The 19,422-nt window shown below is 43.2% G+C and overlaps 1 gene segment (V, D, J or C); it reads right to left on the minus strand.

The window, feature by feature from the left end:
* Window positions 1-4,049: 4,049 nt before the first annotated feature.
* On the minus strand, window positions 4,050-15,307 carry LOC135535738 (T-cell receptor beta chain V region 3H.25-like). The segment is given in 5 exon segments: window positions 4,050-4,249; window positions 5,628-5,680; window positions 8,715-8,718; window positions 14,836-15,138; window positions 15,240-15,307. Coding segments are annotated over 5 exon segments (615 nt in total).
* Between the last annotated feature and the right edge of the window lie 4,115 nt (window positions 15,308-19,422).

Below are 19,422 nucleotides of genomic sequence, written 5' to 3' on the forward strand. Positions count from 1 at the left end.
TCATCAGTATTCAGGTCCTGGGATATAACCAATGATCTAGGTTAGGTCATCGGTATGCAGGTCATCAGTGATCTAGGTCTGGGTCATGGGGTCATCAATGATCTAGGTTATTCAGGTCCATCAGTATTCAATGATCGGTAGGTTAGTGTTTCTGGTCCTGGGGATCCAACCAATGATCTAGGCCAGTGTCATCTGGGTACACTGATTTAGGGCATCAGTGTTTCTTGGTCCTGGTGATGCAGGTCATCCAGTACGTGTTTCTGGTCACTCGGTATGCAGGTCATCAGTATGCAGGTCAGTATGCAGGTCATCAGTATGCAGGTCATCATTACGTAGTCATCAGTACAGTATCACAGGTCATCAGTATGCAGGTCATCAGTATGCAGGTCATCAGTATGCAGGTCATCAGTATACAGGTCATCAGTACAGTATGCAGGTCATCAGTATGCAGGTCATCAGTACAGTATGCAGGTCATCAGTACAGTATGCAGGTCATCAGTATGCAGGTCATCAGTATGCAGGTCATCAGTATGCAGGTCATCAGTACAGTATGCAGGTCATCAGTATACAGGTCATCAGTATGCAGGTCATCAGTACAGTATGCAGGTCATCAGTATGCAGGTCATCAGTATGAAGGTCATCAGTATGCAGGTCATCAGTACAGTATGCAGGTCATCAGTATGCAGGTCATCAGTACAGTATGCAGGTCAGTATGCAGGTCATACAGTATTCAGGTCATCAGTATTCAGGTCCGTCATATTATGGGGTCATAAGGTATTCAGGTCATCAGTATACAGGTCATCAGTATTCAGGTCATCAGTACAGGTCAGTTATTCAGGTCATCAGTATGCAGGTCATCAGTACAGTATTCAGGTCATCAGTATTCAGGTCATCAGTATACAGGTCATCAGTACAGTATGCAGGTCATCAGTATACGGGTGGGCCATCAGTACACTATTCAGGTCATCCAGTATGCAGGTCATCAGTATGCAGGTCATCAGTACAGTATACCAGGTCATCAGTATGCAGGTCATCAGTATGCAGGTCATCAGTACTGGCAGGTCATCAGTATGCAGGTCATCAGTACAGTATACAGGTCAGTATCAGGTCGTATTATGCAGGTCATCAGTATGCAGGTCATCAGTATGCAGGTCATCAGTATGCAGGTCATCAGTACAGTATACAGGTCATCAGTATGCAGGTCATCAGTATGCAGGTCATCAGTATGCAGGTCATCAGTATACAGGTCATCAGTATGCAGGTCATCAGTATTCAGGTCATCAGTATGCAGGTCATCGTACAGTATTCAGGTCATCAGTATACAGGTCGTGGTATCAGGTATACAGGTCATCAGTATGCAGGTCATCGACCTGGTATGCAGGTCATCAGTATACAGGTCATCAGTATGCAGGTCATCAGTCATCAGTATGCAGGTCATCAGTATACAGGTCATCAGTATGCAGGTCATCATCAGTATGCAGGTCATCAGTATACAGGTCACTTATGCAGGTCAACAAGTCCATCAGTGCAGGTCATCAGTATGCAGGTCATCAGTATGCAGGTCATCAGTATGCAGGTCATCAGTATGCAGGTCGGCTCAGTATGCAGGTCATCAGTACAGTATTCAGGTCGTCAGTATGCAGGTCATCAGTATGCAGGTCATCAGTACAGTATGCAGGTCATCAGTATGCAGGTCATCAGTATACAGGTCATCAGTATGGTGTCATCAGTATTCAGGTCATCAGTATGCAGGGTCAGTACAGTATGCAGGTCATCAGTATGCAGGTCATCAGTATGCAGGTCATCAGTATACAGGTCATCAGTATGCAGGTCATCAGTATGCAGGTCATCAGTATACAGGTCATCAGTATGCAGGTCATCAGTATGCAGGTCATCAGTATGCAGGTCATCAGTATACAGGTCATCAGTATGCAGGTCATCAGTATGCAGGTCATCAGTATGCAGGTCATCAGTACAGTATGCAGGTCATCAGTATGCAGGTCATCAGTATGCAGGTCATCAGTACAGTATTCAGGTCATCGGTATGCAGGTCATCAGTATGCGGGTCATCAGTATACAGGTCATATTCGGGTGGTCCTGTATTCAGGTCATCAGTATGCAGGTCATCAGTACAGTATACAGGTCATCAGTATGCAGGTCATCAGTATGCAGGTCATCAGTACAGTATTCAGGTCATCAGTATGCAGGTCATCAGTATGCAGGTCATCAGTTCAGTATGCAGGTCATCAGTACAGTATACAGGTCATCAGTATGCAGGTCATCAGTATACAGGTCATCAGTATGCAGGTCATCAGTATGCAGGTCATCAGTATGCAGGTCATCAGTATGCAGGTCATCAGTATACAGGTCATCAGTATGCAGGTCATCAGTCATACAGTCGTCGGTATCAGTATGCAGGTCATCAGTATATCCTGGGTCATCAGTATGCAGGTCATCAGTATGCAGGTCATCAGTATGCAGGTCATCAGTATGCAGGTCATCAGTATACAGGTCATCAGTATGCAGGTCATCAGTATGCAGGTCATCAGTACGAGTATGCAGGTCATCAGTATACAGGTCATCAGTATGGCAGGTCATCAGTATGCAGGTCATCAGTATGGGTCATCAGTATGCAGGTCATCAGTATGCAGGTCATCAGTATGCAGGTCATCAGTACAGTACAGGTCATCAGTATGCAGGTCATCAGTATGCAGGTCATCAGTACAGTATGCAGGTCATCAGTATACAGGCCAGTACAGTATGCAGGTCATCAGTATGCAGGTCATCGGTATGCAGGTCATCAGTATTCAGGTCATCAGTATGCAGGTCATCAGTATGCAGGTCATAAAGTATACAGCTCAGGTACATTAGTATGCAGGTCATCAGTATGCAGGTCATCAGTACAGGTCATCGGTATGCAGGTCATCGGTATACAGGTCATCAGTACAGTATCAGTATGCGGTATGCAGGTCATCAGTACAGTATTCAGGTCAGTATGCAGGTCATCAGTATGCAGTGGTCAGTACAGTATGCAGGTCATCAGCAGTATCAGGTATGCAGGTCATCAGTATGCAGGTCATCAGTATGCAGGTCATCAGTATGCAGGTCATCAGTATGCAGGTCATCAGTATGCAGGGTCATCATGGGTCATCAGGTACAGGTATGCAGGTCATCAGTATACAGGTCATCAGTATGCAGGTCATCAGTATACAGGTCATCAGTATGCAGGTCATCAGTATGCAGGTCATCATCAGTATGCAGGTCATCAGTATGCAGGTCATCAGTATACAGGTCATCAGTATGCAGGTCATCAGTATGCAGGTCCATCAGGTCATCAGTATGCAGGTCATCAGTATGCAGGTCATCAGTATGCAGGTCATCAGTATGCAGGTCATCAGTATGCAGGTCATCAGTATGCAGGTCATACCAGTATGCAGGTCATCAGACAGTATTCAGGTCATCAGTATGCAGGTCATCAGTATGCAGGTCATCAGTACAGTATGCAGGTCATCAGTATACAGGTCATCAGTACAGTGGCGGTTGACGTGTCATCAGTATGCAGGTCAAGAGGTCATCAGTATGCAGGTCATCAGTATGCAGGTCATCAGTATACAGGTCATTAGTATGCAGGTCATCATGCAGGTCATCAGTACAGTATGCAGGTTCAGTACATTGGCAGGTCATCAGTATGCAGGTCATCATTGCAGGTCATCAGTATGCCTCAAAACTAGTGTATGCGGTCTCAGTATACAGCTCATCAGTCAAATCTCTTTCTTCTCAGAAACACAGACAGTGTCATTCATTGTTTTATTACCTTGGAGATCTCCACTAATGGTGTCATTCACTTTTATATTGTCAGTCCCATTGTAAAGTAGCTGCACATTGCAGGTCAGTAATCAGTATGTGCAGGTCTGGTTTGTGCCATTCCTTGCAGGCTGGGACTCTCAGTCTGCTGGCAGGTGACCTGTATGGGTCATCAGTAAACCATTAAGGTATCTTCATCCCACAAGGCCCTAGACATTGGGGAATCATTGGAGTCAAAACTAGTACTAGTTCAGCACCTTCAGTTCTGTTGACGTTGTTGTCAGTCCCTTGCCAGAAGACCGTGACGTGGTGCTGGTGGTAGAAGCAGGTGCACCTTCAGCGACACACACTAGGGTCTTCTTCTTCTTCTTGTTTCTATCTTCACACTCCTTAGCGGAGGGTGCGAGGACTTTCACTGTGGGTTCAGTGACTTTGATGTTTGGATCTGCATGGAGAAAACAGTGGAGTATTTTAACACTCAATCAATGGCTCTGTTGCTGTCGACATCATACCTGAACCCGAGTGCTTTAAAACACAGTTCATCACAAAATGAATCAATGAGACAGTTCATCACAAAATGAATCAATGAGAGAGCTCATCACAAAATGAATCAATGAGAGAGCTCATCACAAAATGAATCAATGAGAGAGCTCATCACAAAATGAATCAATGAGAGAGCTCATCACAAATGAATCAATGAGAGAGCTCATCACAAAATGAATCAATGAGAGAGCTCATCACAAAATGAATCAATGAGAGAGTTCATCACAAAATGTAATTAATCACAAAATGTCATTAATAAATAAATGTATGCCAAGTCAAACACATAGAAACACATTCTTACAGAATTCTTATAGTACTATTATTACTAGTATTCTTACAGTATTCTTATAGTATCATTATTACTACAGTAGTATTACAGTATTCTAACAGTATTCTTACAGTATTATTATTATTACAGTATTCTTACAGTATTACTACAGTATTCTTGCAGTATTCTTACAGTATTCTAACAGTATTACAGTATTCTTACAGTATTCTAACAGTATTACAGTATTCTTACAGTATTACTACAGTATTCTTACAGTATTACTACAGTATTCTTGCAGTATTCTTACAGTATTACTACAGTATTACTACAGTATTCTAACAGTATTACAGCATTCTTACAGTATTACTACAGTATTCTTACAGTATTACTACAGTATTCTTACAGTATTACTACAGTATTCTAACAGTATTCTAACAGTATTACTACAGTATTATAACAGTATTACAGTATTACTACAGTATTATAACAGTATTCTAACAGTATTACAGTATTCTTACAGTATTCTAACAGTATTACAGTATTCTTACAGTATTACTACAGTATTATAACAGTATTCTTACAGTATTCTACCAGTATTACAGTTTTTCTTACCCAGAACTGTTAGCTTAGTTCCCTCTCCAAAGTAGGCAGCATAGGCACCCAGAGCACACCACATCCTCACAGACATAGAAAACCAAGAGGATTCTAGCTACCCATTGGTGTATTTGCAGTAGTTTGGCTTGTAGCAAAGGAAGTTTTTTACTGTATTTCTAAAAGCATGTCTATGTCGACAGAGCATAGGGCTAATTCACTTTATCATGAGCTCTTTGTACAGCTTAAATGTCCCTCCCCCTGAATATGTTCATGCTCAACTATGCCAGGAATGCAAAGCAAACAAACCCTTTAATTTAAAAATAATTTCAGGATAAAAAAAAAACAAGAGAACGTCTCTTTCAGTAACAGATAAACCCATGACGGCATAGATAACAGATGACAGAATCAGTTTTCTCACCCAGAACTGTGAGTTTGGTGCCATTGCCGAAGTACGCCTGGTTGGTGTTCACACTGATACACAGCTACAGAAATAACCCCTCCTCACTACTCAGTACGAGCAGAGATTAGCTGTAGCCTTTACACCCCAAACCTGCTGTCTTTGGTTGTTGGATTTTTTATTCTGAAATGTAATGACACCACAAAATCATTTCCAGATTATTTTGAGATGAAAATGATCATTGTTTTGACCTAAGTACCGAAGACGGTGTCTGGTTGCACTGCTAAGGAACCTCTTCGCCTCTAGCTGATTCGTATTGTAATGAAGGAAGACGGTGTCTGGTTGCACTGCTAAGGAACCTCTTCTCCTCTAGCTGATTCGTATTGTAATGAAGGAAGACGGTGTCTGGTTGCACTGCTAAGGAACCTCTTCTCCTCTAGCTGATTCGTATTGTAATGAAGGAAGACGGTGTCTGGTTGCACTGTAAAAGGAAACCTCTTCTCCTCTAGCTGATTCGTATTGTAATGAAGAAGACTGTGTCTGGTTGCACTGCTAAGGAACCTCTTCTCCTCTAGCTGATTCGTATTGTAATGAAGAGGAAGACGGTGTCTGGGCATGGAGCCAGACAGCTTTATAACCATGGTGATTGAGCATAACTAATGTATTTACTGTGATCCATTCAAATACACTCTCTTACTTTAACACCATTTAGACGTATAGTCAAATACGATATTTTCTATATTGCCAAATGTAAAATGTTTTGGTCTTTGTTATTCCCTGTGTACATTTGTCAGATAGAGTCCACAACAGATCATTGTTCGTTTTCTTACCTAAAGCGGTGAGTTTGGTGCCGGCTCCAAAATATGCCTCGAGTACGAGCACAGAGACACAAAGCGGTATCTTTTACTGTCTCTCTGACTTTGTTTCGATCTTTGTTACTCTGTTAAAGTTATTCAAAAACTCTTCACAGGACCTCTGAGACATTCAGCTGACGGGGTTAAATCTGACATAGTTTACAACCAAATCAATTATGGGGACTATTTTACTAATGATATTCAAGTGTGTTCCACCTCGACCAATCTTTAGGTCACATTCCAACCCATGAATATCAACCACACACTGTAACCGACAGACTGTGGCCATAACATATAAAGGTGTTTAAATGACATGTAGTTTTAAAATCACAATCAGGTAGCAACGTTATATTATGTTGGTGTGTTGTCTCACCCGAAACAGTTAACCGGGTTCCTCCAGCGAAGTCAGCCTGGCCAACACCACCAGCACAGTGGATTTAATCCCACCTGTATGTGACCACGTCAGGAGGACGATCGATAGATACTACCCTACTTCTGTTACAGTACCATTCTCTATATACATTATAACCACATAGTTTACATGGTTTATAACCAACAGAATACTGCTCTTTTTTTCAGTGTCATTTCTCACCTAGAACAGTTAACCGGGTTCCTCCACCGAAGTCAGCCTGGCCAACACCATTAGCACAGTACAGTGGAACACTGCTCTAATATAGATATATAGACGTGCTGAGCCTGGCACCATTAACACAGTACAGTGGAACACTGCTCTAATATAGATATATAGACGTGCTGAGCCTGGCACCATTAGCACAGTACAGTGGAATACTGCTCTAATATAGATATATAGACGTGCTGAGCCTGGCACCACTAACACAGTACAGTGGAACACTGCTCTAATATAGATATATAGTATGGACGTGCTGAGCCTGGCACCATTAACACAGTACAGTGGAATACTGCTCTAATATATATAGACGTGCTGGAGCCTGGCACCATTAACACAGTACAGTGGAATACTGCTCTAATATAGATATATAGACGTGCTGAGCCTGGCACCATTAACACAGTACAGTGGAATACTGCTCTAATATAGATATATAGACGTGCTGAGCCTGGCACCATTAACACAGTACAGTGGAACACTGCTCTAATATAGATATATAGACGTGCTGAGCCTGGCCGACACCATTAGCACAGTACAGTGGAATACTGCTCTAATATAGATATATAGACGTGCTGAGCCTGGCACCATTAGCACAGTACAGTGGAACACTGCTCTAATATAGATATATAGACGTGCTGAGCCTGGCACCACTAACACAGTACAGTGGAATATTGCTCGAACATTGATATATTGACGTGCTGAGCCTGGCACCATTAACACAGTACAGTGGAATATTGCTCGAACATTGATATATTGACGTGCTGAGCCTGGCACCATTAACACAGTACAGTGGAACACTGCTCTAGTCAAGCAAGTCCTTTTCTCGTCAACTTTAAATTGTACATGGCCTTCGATAACTGTATTGGTCAAGACGTCCTACCGATTAACACCGTGTTTTAACCAGTTAAACAAGACCGACACAGATGACTCAAACATACTGTAATACCACAATATCAAATCTCTTCTCACGAGTATGTTGTCTCACTCACATTCATTGTCCCTACGACAAACATAGTGTACGGGATGACTTACCGAGAACTGTTAATTTGGTGCCTTGTCCAAAATAGGCCTCATAGTTGGCACAGTGTACAGGCTTAACATCAAAAAGCATTGAGTGGAGTAACACTAGTATGAAATAATCTAATGTACTGAATCTAGAATCAACTAACTCCTCACATCACAAAACCCTAAACCCACACATAGAGACCCATTTGTTCCATCATGGGGAATATTCTCTTACCCAGAACAGTCAGTTTGGTTCCTGCTCCAAAGAATGCAGGATTATAGTTGTCACAGTGCGGACATACTGAGCAGTAATGTGCCAACCACAAGCTACTGAACTTGTCTACGCATTTGGCATCTAACATAATAACCACTTTATACGACTCGTCAATTGTTCAACTGACTATTAGATCCATAATCATAACATTGTCAGGTACAGTAAGTAAATCAATGAGGAAGTATTTACCTAAAACAGTGAGTTTGGTTCCATTCCCAAAGAAGGCTGGTTGGTTTGAAGTCACAGTGTTTTCACATCAACCATTTAGTTCAGCTGAATCATAGACACTATAATCAAACATCTGCAGGGTTACAGATCTATATCAATGTCATTCATCTGAAGTGAACTTACCTAAAACTGTGAGTTTGGTTCCATTCCCAAAGTAGGCCTCTCTTCCAGTGTCACATCGTTTTTCTCCTCTTCCAAAAATACCTCAGATCTCTTTGTCGTTCAGCCTCAAGGGAATATGAACAGAGATACTCAGAGATACTCAGAGATGCTCTAAGATGCTCTAAAAATAACTACCGAGTTCAGCAAAACATTTGAGGAGATTTTATGGTCAAACATGAATCAAACCAACTCCCTTATGGAACTAAATCTGAATTCATAAGTTTGTTGTCTTGTCCAGGAAAATGCTCCAGTAAAGTAGATTATATTATCAAAACGTCTCTCCAGACTCTCGACAGTCTGTAGTAGTGTGTGAATAGGCCCCAGACCTCTCCTGTGGAAGTGAATGGTAGGAGGTTTTTGTACGGCGCGTCTCTATGTAAATATATCACCGTGGCCCCTGTCCCCACAGTGTTAAAGCATCACACAAAAACACTCGTTCTGTTCTTTCTGTTGTTTATTTCCCTCCCTGTTCTCTCTCTGTATCTCTCTCACCATCTCAGTCTCTCAGTATCTGTCTGTAGCAGCAGGTGCGTCGGCGTGGGAGGGTTACCGCAGTTGGATCCTGACCCTATAAATAGAACATCAATTTCATGATTTTAATAATAAACATTTACATTTGGATATTTACTTTTTTCTTTCTATTGATTGATGTAATGAATAACATCAATAAAAAGACAATGTAAAAAGACAATATCCAAAATGTAATGTTTATAATTAATATTATGTCTTTTCTACTGTTGTTACTGGAGTGGGATCCTGGTCCAAACTGACAGCCTTCTATTTCCGTCAGCAGTACTAAGAAAAGCAGCAGGGAGGAGAGGATGGGAAGAGAGGGGGAGGAGTGGAGGAGGGAGGGAGGAGGAGAGGGGGGGAGGAGGGGAGGAGGAGAGGAGGGGGGAGGGAGGGAGGGGAGGGGGGAGGAGAAGAGGTGGAGGAGGGGAGGAGGAGGAGGGGAGGGGGGTAGGTGGAGGGGAGGAGAGAAGGTGGGGAGTAGGAGTAGGAGACGGTGGGGAGTGGGAGGAGGAGGAGGAGGAGGGGGAGGAGAGGGAGAGGGAGGAGGAGGGGGGGAGGAGAGGAGGAGGTGGAGGAGGGGGAGGAGAGGAGGAGGAGGAGGAGGGGGAGGAGAGGAGGAGGAGGGGGGAGGAGAGGAGGAGGAGGAAGAGGAGGAGAGGAGGGGGAGGAGAGGAGGAGGAGGGGAGAGGAGAGGAGGAGGAGGAGAGGAGAGGGGGGGAGGAGAGGAGAGGAGAGGGGGGGAGGAGAGGAGAGGAGAGGTAGGAGGAGAGGAGAGGTAGGAGGAGAAGGAGGGAAGGACAGGTAAATGTTTTTTTAAATCTAAAAATGTAAATGACAGCTGTCTCAATCACAGCCCTGTCCCCTCTCCCTCTCCTCTCCCCCTGCCATGCTGCATCACGTGACAGTAACAGCCTATCATAGAGCAGGCCTGACAAGATCCAGTCTAAAACTTGCACTACCTTCTAACTTGATTCTAATTGCATTTGATCATATCTTTTTTTTTTTTTTTCAACCTTTATTTAACTGGTAGGAGGTATCTGCTTTAGTGACAGTATCATTATATTGTGGAATGGTTTGTATAAAAGGTATATATGTATTTAGGGATAATCTGAAATGTGTTTCTTTTGTTTTATATCTCAAGCCAATGGAATTGAATTGAAAAGGATACTATAGAATTCTGGCGTGACTTTGTGTCATCCCACAGTTACCCTCCAGAGGTCAGTGTAGGATCATCTCTGAGAAATGTCTCCCTTTTTAATCGAAGAGCTTCATTTGATATCAAGGGTAGGCTTATATACTAGCAGTGGTGGAAAAAGTACCCAGTTGTCATACTTGAGTAAAAGTAAAGACACCTTTAATAGAAAATGACTCAAGTAACAATGAAAGTCACCCAGTAAAATACTACTTGAGTATAAGCCTAAAAGTATTTGGTTTAAAATATACTTAAGTATCAAAAGTAAAAGAATAAATCATTTCAAATTCCTTATATTAAGCAAACCAGATGGCACCATTTGATTTGGTATTTTATCTAGTTAGCCAGGGGCACACTCCAACACTCAGACAGTGTGTTTAGTGAGGCCTCCAAATCAGAGGCAGTAGGGATGACCAGGATGTTCTCTGTTTGTGAGTCCTCAGATCAGAGGCAGTAGGGATGACCAGGGATGTTCTCTGTTGAGTGAGTCCTCCAGATCAGAGGCAGTAGGGATGACCAGGGATGTTCTCTGTTTGGTGAGTCCTCCAGATCAGAGGCAGTAGGGATGACCAGGGATGTTCTCTGTTTAGTGAGTACTCCAGACCAGAGGCAGTAGGGATGACCAGGGATGTTCTCTGTTTGGTGAGTCCTCCAGATCAGAGGCAGTAGGGATGACCAGGGATGTTCTCTGTTTAGTGAGTCCTCCAGATCAGAGGAAGAAGGGATGACCAGGGATGTTCTCTGTTGAGTGAGTCCTCCAGATCAGAGGCAGTAGGGATGACCAGGGATGTTCTCTGTTTGGTGAGTCCTCCAGATCAGAGGCAGTAGGGATGACCAGGGATGTTCTCTGTTTAGTGAGTCCTCCAGATCAGAGGCAGTAGGGTGGACCAGGGATGTTCTCTGTTTAGTGGGTCCTCCAGATCAGAGGCAGTAGGGATGACCAGGGATGTTCTCTGTTTGGTGAGTCCTCCAGATCAGAGGCAGTAGGGAGGACCAGGGATGTTCTCTGTTTAGTGAGTCCTCCAGATCTGAGGCAGTAGGGATGACCAGGGATGTTCTCTGCTTCGTGAGTCCTCCAGATCAGAGGCAGTAGGGATGACCAGGGATGTTCTCTGTTTAGTGAGTCCTCCAGATCAGAGGCAGTAGGGATGACCAGGGATGTTCTCTGTTTAGTGAGTCCTCCAGATCAGAGGCAGTAGGGATGACCAGGGATGTTCTCTGTTTAGTGAGTCCTCCAGATCAGAGGCAGTAGGGAGGACCAGGGATGTTCTCTGTTTAGTGGGTCCTCCAGATCAGAGGCAGTAGGGATGACCAGGGATGTTCTCTGTTTAGTGAGTCCTCCAGATCAGAGGCAGTAGGGAGGACCAGGGATGTTCTCTTGATAAGTGTGTGAATTCGGCAATTTTGCTGATGTCAATGTTGTGAACAATGTCCCATGATGGCGGTGGGGTTATGGTATGGGCAGGCATAAGCTACGGACAATGAACACAATTGCATTTTATCGATGGCAATTTGAATGAACAGATATACTGTGACCAGATCCTGAGGCCCATTGTCGTGCCATTCATCCACCACCATCACCTCATGTTTCAGCATGATAATACACAGCCCCATGTCACAAGGATCTGGACACAATTCCTAGAAGCTGAAAATGTCCCAGTTCTTCCCTGGCCTACAAACACACCAGACATGTCACCCAATGAGCATGTTTGGGATGCTGTGGAACGGTGTGTACGACAGAGTGTTCCAGTTCCTGCCAAAATCCAGCAACTTCACGCAGCCATTGAAGAGGAGTGGGACAACATCCCACAGGCCACAATCAACAGCCTGATAAACTGTATGTGAAGGAGATGTGTCGCGCTGCATGAGGCAAATGGTGGATACCAGATACTGACTAGGACAACAGTCTCTAAGGTGCATTAGGTACGTTCACGTTTGAACATGAATTACTAGCCCAACATAAGATATTCGGGTTGAGTACCGGGTGGTAGCCGGCTAGTAACAGTGTCTAAAGTTCAGACAGGATACTGGGCGGAGGCCGGCTAGTGGTGACTATTTAACAGTCTGATGGCCTGAGGACTGGTTCTCGTGAATGTTAGCTAACTTAGATGCAGCAAAGGAGCTTGTGAAAAAAGTTATGAATTCAATTAAATAATTAACCTGATGGACAAATGTCCTCCCGCTCCCACTGGTCTGGCTGTTTACTAACGTTACAGTCCTCTTCGGCTTGTGGAAGAAGGGGGCTGAGTGGCATAGCTGTCTAAGGCACTGCTTCACAGTTCTAGAGGCGTCACTACAAACCCAGGTTCGATCCCAGGCTGTATCACAACCGGCTGTGATCGGGAGCCTCACAGGGCGGCGCACAATTGGCCCAGCGTCGTCCAGGTTAGTGGAGGGTTTGGCCCGGGTAGGCAGTCATTGTAAATAAGGATTTGTTCTTAACTGACTTTCCAGGTTAAATAAATTTAAAAAAATAAGGTGGTAAGTATATCTTTGTCTGTGTGGGGGCCAATGCTGGGGTGGGCAAGGAGTCATGTACCCTCAATTTGCTGACCCCTGTGCACATTCCTGATAGCAGAGGTATTGCTCCTCTGTCACCGGTTGGAGAGTAAGCTATGACCCGCTAGCTAACAACAGTTACCTAGCTACAACATAAACAAATACTATTCAAGCATTCTGTCCTGAATTCAATTGTGAATTTTGCTGAGAATTTAACCCAAAAAATTGAACTTCTCTGTGGTTCGGGTGTCTCTGTTGACAACTTCTCTGTGTTTCGGGTGTCTCTGTTGACAACTTCTCTGTGGTTCAGGTGTCTCTGTTGACATCTTCTCTGTGGTTTGAGTGTCTCTGTTGACAACTTCTCTGTGGTTCAGGTGTCTCTGTTGACAACTTCTCTGTGGTTCAGGTGTCTCTGTTGACATCTTCTCTGTGGTTCAGGTGTCTCTGTTGACATCTTCTCTGTGGTTCGAGTGTCTCTGTTGACAACTTCTCTGTGGTTCAGGTGTCTCTGTTGACATCTTCTCTGTGGTTCGGGTGTCTCTGTTGACAACTTCTCTGTGGTTCGGGTGTCTGTGTTGACAACTTCTCTGTGGTTCGGGTGTCTCTGTTGACAACTTCTCTGTGGTTCGGGTGTCTCTGTTGACAACTTCTCTGTGGTTCAGGTGTCTGTGTTGACAACTTCTCTGTGGTTCGGGTGTCTCTGTTGACATCTTCTCTGTGGTTCGGGTGTCTCTGTTGACAACTTCTCTGTGGTTCGGGTGTCTGTGTTGACAACTTCTCTGTGGTTCGGGTGTCTCTGTTGACAACTTCTCTGTGGTTCGGGTGTCTCTGTTGACAACTTCTCTGTGGTTCTGTGGGGTGTCTCTGTTGACAACTTCTCTGTGGTTCGGAGTGTCTCTGTTGACAACTTCTCTGTGGTTCGGGTGTCTCTGTTGACAACTTCTCTGTGGTTCGGGTGTCTCTGTTGACAACTTCTCTGTGGTTCAGGTGTCTCTGTTGACAACTTCTCTGTGGTTCGGGTGTCTCTGTTGACAACTTCTCTGTGGTTCGGGTGTCTCTGTTGACAACTTCTCTGTGGTTCGGGTGTCTCTGTTGACAACTTCTCTGAGTTCAGGTGTCTCTGTTGACAACTTGGTGGAATGTCTTGGAGGTCATTTCAAAAAGTGCCTATAATATTTCAAACTCGCTTTTACCAAGACAACTAGCCACCATATAGGAGTTCTCAGCGGAGGTGACAAATGTCGGTCAGGAATAATGGCCGACAAAAGAGGAGGAGAAAAACTCTGACATGCATTGGCCAATCAAAATCTAGTATAGACATGACGTATGACCTTAGAATCACTGACTAGGCCAGCGAGTAAGAGGTCACAAAACTCAAATCTGTTTTCTGATTTCAACAACATTCACAGGAAGATGGCTTTTCTATTCAATCCGTAACACTGAAGCGTCACAGATTCCACAATCAACATTTGAAAGGTATTTTTCCGATCCGACTGAGCCGACTGGTTCACTGAATGTCTCCGATAAAGCGGGAACATGGCTTTTCAATTTCAGTCACGCTGTAAAGCTGAACTTCTGCGATGTGGATCGAAACAAGCCCTAAGTCAGAAGAAGACGGAGAGCCACAACATGAGAACATTGTTCTTCTTTACTGCTTGTTTTTGGTCATGTTTTAAAATTGAAAAAACGTCTACAATTAAAATAAAAGTTTATAAATAGAGGACTAATAACAAAACACCAAGAAATTAGAGATGTCACCAACGACACCCCCACTACCCCTCCTCTCCCCCTTCTCTCTGGTGTGGTCCCCCCCCTCCTGTGGCTTCAAGGGTTGTTGTAAGGAAGTGTATCTGTTCTGAGTCATGGTGCTGTACTGGAAGCACAGTAATACACAGCCTCGTCCCCAACCTCCAGGTTCTTGATCTCCAGAGTGGATCTAGTCAGCTCCGGCCTGCTCATGGTGTAATGTACATCCTTCTCAAAGGGAGGTTGTATTTCCCACAAGCCTTGACCATGAGAATATGTCAGCATCTCCATGTTGTTGTCTCTCTGTCGGTACCAGAACATGTAGTAGTAGCTGCTGACGTCGTGGTAACACCGTAGAGTGACTGACGCATCTCCTTCTCTACACACAGACAGGACAGGAGACTGTTTAACTGTTATACCGTCACAGAAATCTGTGAAGAAAAACAGACATAAAACATTAAAACATCTATAAAGTATCATCAACCTGAAAGTGATTACGTGTAAGTGTGTGTAAGTAGAGGACAGTTCTTACTTGCAGTGAGGAGGAGAGCCAGAGTCACACACAACAGCTTCATCCTGACAGACATCAGAGGACTGAGAGAAAGAGGGACAATCTGAACCTCTCCTCCGTTCACTCTCCTTTATCTCTCTCTCTCTCTCTCTCCCCCTAATTCCTCTCTCTCCTCCTCCTCTCTCTATTCCCCTCCCCCTTCCTCTCCTCCCCTCCTCCTCTCCCTTCTTCCTACCTATGCACCTACTCCTTCCTCTCTTCCCCTACTTCTCTCCCTTCCTCCTACCTATTTCCCCCCTCCTTCCTCTCTTCCCCCTCTCCTTCCTCTCTCCTCCTTCCTCTTTTCTCCTCCACATTCCTATTTCCCCCTCCTTCCTCTCTTCCCCTCCTGCTCTCCCTTCCTCCTACCTATTTCCCCCCTCCTTCCTCTTTTCCTCTCCTCCTTCCTCTTTCCTCTCCTCCTTCCCCTCTCCTCTCCTCCTTCCCCTCTCCTCTCCTCCTTCTCCCCTCTTTCCTCTAATCACCCCTCCTCCTTCCTCTCTTTCCCTCCTCCTTCCTCTCTCCCCCCTCCTCCCTCTAATCACCCTCCTCCTTCCTCCTCCTTCCCCCTCTCCTCACCTCCTTCTCCCCTCCTCCTTCCTCTCTTTCCCTCCTCCTTCCTCTCTTTCCCTCCTCCTTCCTCTAATCACCCCCTCCTTCCTCTCTTTCCATCCTCCTTTGTATGTCATTACATTAAGATATAAGGTGGAACATAGATATATTCAATCAAATTCAGTTTTTTATTTAAAAGCTATGTTTAACCCATCTCTCATGGTTGATGTCTTGACATAAAAACATTACCTTTATGGCTGTAGAAGTTGCCGTTATATCATATATAAGGATCCGCCCCTTCCCCCCCCCCCCCAATTTTCTCCTAAAATGACATTCCCAAATCTAACTGCCTGTAACTCAGGACCTGAAGCAAGGATATGCATATTATTGATACCATTTGATTGGAAACACTTTGACGTTTGTGGAAATGTGAAATGAATGTAGGAGAATATAACACAATAGATCTGGTAAAAGATAATACAAAGAAAAAAAACCATGCAGTTTTTTTGGTATTGTTTTTGTGCCATCATCTTTGAAATGCAAGAGAAAGGCCATAATGTATTATTCCAGCCCAGGTGCAATTTAGATTTTGGCCACTAGGTGGCAGCAGTGTATGTGCAAAGTTTTAGACTGAAAGTGTTAGACTCATCCAATGAACCATTGCATTTCTGTTCAACATTTTGTATCAAGACTACACAAATGTTCCTAATTTATTTATTAATAACTTGTCAGGTTCATAACTGTGCACTCTCCTCAAACAATAGCATGGTATTATTTCACTGTAATAGCTACTGTAAAGGGGACAGTGCAGTTAGATTAACAATAATTGAAGCTTTCTGCCAATATCAGATATGTCTATGTCCTGGAAAATGTTCTTGTTACTTACAACCTCATGCTAATCGCATTAGCCTACGTTAGCTCAACCGTCCCATGGGGAACCCAGTGATCATGTAGAGTTTAATTAAGCATTAATCAGTTAAATTAGACATTGAACTTAACCCCTGTAATAATCATGGACACATTATTGTACAGAGATCTCAGAAATGCAGTGTAACTACATAACATTTAGTTTTCATGGGCACACAAACGGCACACAAACCCCCCCCCAAAAAAAATGTGTCTGTGTTTGCAAAATCAAATGCTTCTAGCTGAAAGAGTCAAAATGACCTTGATACTTAAAACCTAAATCGATACTTTCATTACAGTGGTTCCTCAATGATTATGCATAAATCTAGTTTTTTATTTATTATTTATTATTATCTTTATTTTATTTTTTTGTGTCCAGCTGTTTATTTACACCATGATATATTCACACAACATCATCTGATCCAGGAAAGGAATTTTCTGAATGACGGTCAAGTAAACAACAGCTGTAAACAACATGTGATGTAAACAACATGTAAACAACAGCTGTTTTGATGTAAGCAACATGTAAACAACAGCCCAAATGCTGGGAAAAAAATAAGATTTTCTCATTCGTTATGCTGGTGAAGACAGTTGCACCTGGATCCATGTTGGATATAATATCGGTAGCGAATTGATGTCATTCATCTCCTTAGATTTAACAGAGATGTTAAATCATGTTTTCATATGTTTTTGTTTTTTTGTGCCCTCAGATTGGACACCTGTAGTCTGCTGTGCGCAATTGTGTAGGACAGACTATTGCTCAACGCCCAAAGTTATTCCTATTAATTATTCTGGATATAATGACATCACCTTATGTGAGCCCTAGTGGGCTCATTCATGATACGATCTGGTAATGAAGTAACATGACAAATACATTTTGGTTTCCATATTACACCTGCAATTTTAAACAGTACCAAGAGCTTAAAGTAGCCTAGTTGAACTTGAATTTGGAGTTCCAGAAATTCAAGTACTGGAATAGGTCTACCTTAAAAAAGTCAGACATTTGCTCAATTTGGTGCTTGAAAAGTCCTCGGTCTTAATCGTAGACAATTATACAGTGCCTTCCGAAAGTATTGGCCCCCTTGAACTTTACGACCTTTTCAGGCTTCAAACATAAAGATATAAAACTGTATTTTTTGTGAAGAATCAACAACAAGTGGGACACAATCATGAAGTGGAACGACATTTATTGGATATTTCAAACTTTTTTAACAAATCAAAAACTGAAAAATTGGGCGTGCAAAATTATTCAGCCCCCTTAAGTTAATACTTTGTAGCACCACCTTTTGCTGCGATTACAGCTGTAAGTGCTTGGGGTGTGTCTCTATCAGTTTTGCACATCGAGAGACTGAAATGTTTCCCCATTCCTCCTTGCAAAACAGCTCGAGCTCAGTGAGGTTGGATGGAGAGCATTTGTGAACAGCAGTTTTCAGTTCTTTTCACAGATTCTCAATTGGATTCAGGTCTGACTTTGACTTGGCCATTCTAACACCTGGATATGTTTATTTTTGAACCATTCCATTGTAGATTTTGCTTTATGTTTCGGATCATTGTCTTGTTGGAAGACAAATCTCCGTCCCAGTCTCAGGTCTTTTGCAGACTCCATCAGGTTTTCTTCATAATGGTCCTGTATTTGGCTCCATCCATCTTCCCATCAATTTGAACCATCTTCCCTGTCCCTGCTGAAGAAAAGCAGGCCCAAAACCATGATGCTGCCACCACCATGTTTGACAGTGGGGATAGTGTGTTCAGGGTGATGAGCTGTCTGCCTTTTTCGCCAAACATAACGTTTTGCATTGTTGCCAAAAGTTCAATTTTGGTTTCATCTGACCAGAGCACCTTCTTCCACATGTTTGGTGTGTCTCCCAGGTGGCTTGTGGCAAACTTTAAATGACACATTTTATGAATATCTTTAAGAAATGGCTTTCTTCATGCCACTTCCATAAAGGCCAGATTTGTGCAATATACGACTGATTGTTGTCCTATGGACAGAGTCTCCCACCTCAGCTGTAGATCTCTGCAGTTCATCCAGAGTGATCTTGGGCCTCTTGGCTGCATCTCTGATCAGTCTTCTCCTTGTATGAGCTGAAAGTTAGAGGGACGGCCAGGTCTTGGTAGATTTGCAGTGGTCTGATACTCCTTCCATTTCAATATTATCGCTTGCACAGTGCTCCTTGGGATGTTTTAAAGCTTGGGAAATCTTTTTGTATCCAAATCCATCTTTAAACTTCTTCACAACAGTATATCTTGACCTGCCTGGTGTGTTCCTTGTTCTTCATGATGCTCTCTAAGCTTTTAACAGACCTCTGAGACTATCACAGTGCAGGTGCATTTATGCAGAGACTTGATTACACACAGGTGGATTGTATTTATCATCATTAGTCATTTAGGTCAACATTGGATCATTCAGAGATCCTCCACATTGAACTTCTGCAGAGAGTTTGCTGCACTGAAAGTAAAGGGGCTGAATAATTTTGCACGCCCAATTTTCAGTTTTTGATTTGTTAAAAAGTTTGAAATATCAATAAATGTTTGTTCCACTTCATGATTGTGTCCCACTTGTTGTTGATTCTTCACAAAAAAATACAGTTTTATATCTTTATGTTTTGATGCCTGAAATGTGGCAAAAGGTCGCAAAGTTCAAGGGGCCGAATACTTTCATAAAGGCACTGTATGTAATATACATTTTTGATGTGTTTTTGTGAGA

Source organism: Oncorhynchus masou, unplaced genomic scaffold (genome assembly GCF_036934945.1).
Source record: "Oncorhynchus masou masou isolate Uvic2021 unplaced genomic scaffold, UVic_Omas_1.1 unplaced_scaffold_5067, whole genome shotgun sequence".
Lineage (NCBI taxonomy): Eukaryota > Metazoa > Chordata > Actinopteri > Salmoniformes > Salmonidae > Oncorhynchus > Oncorhynchus masou.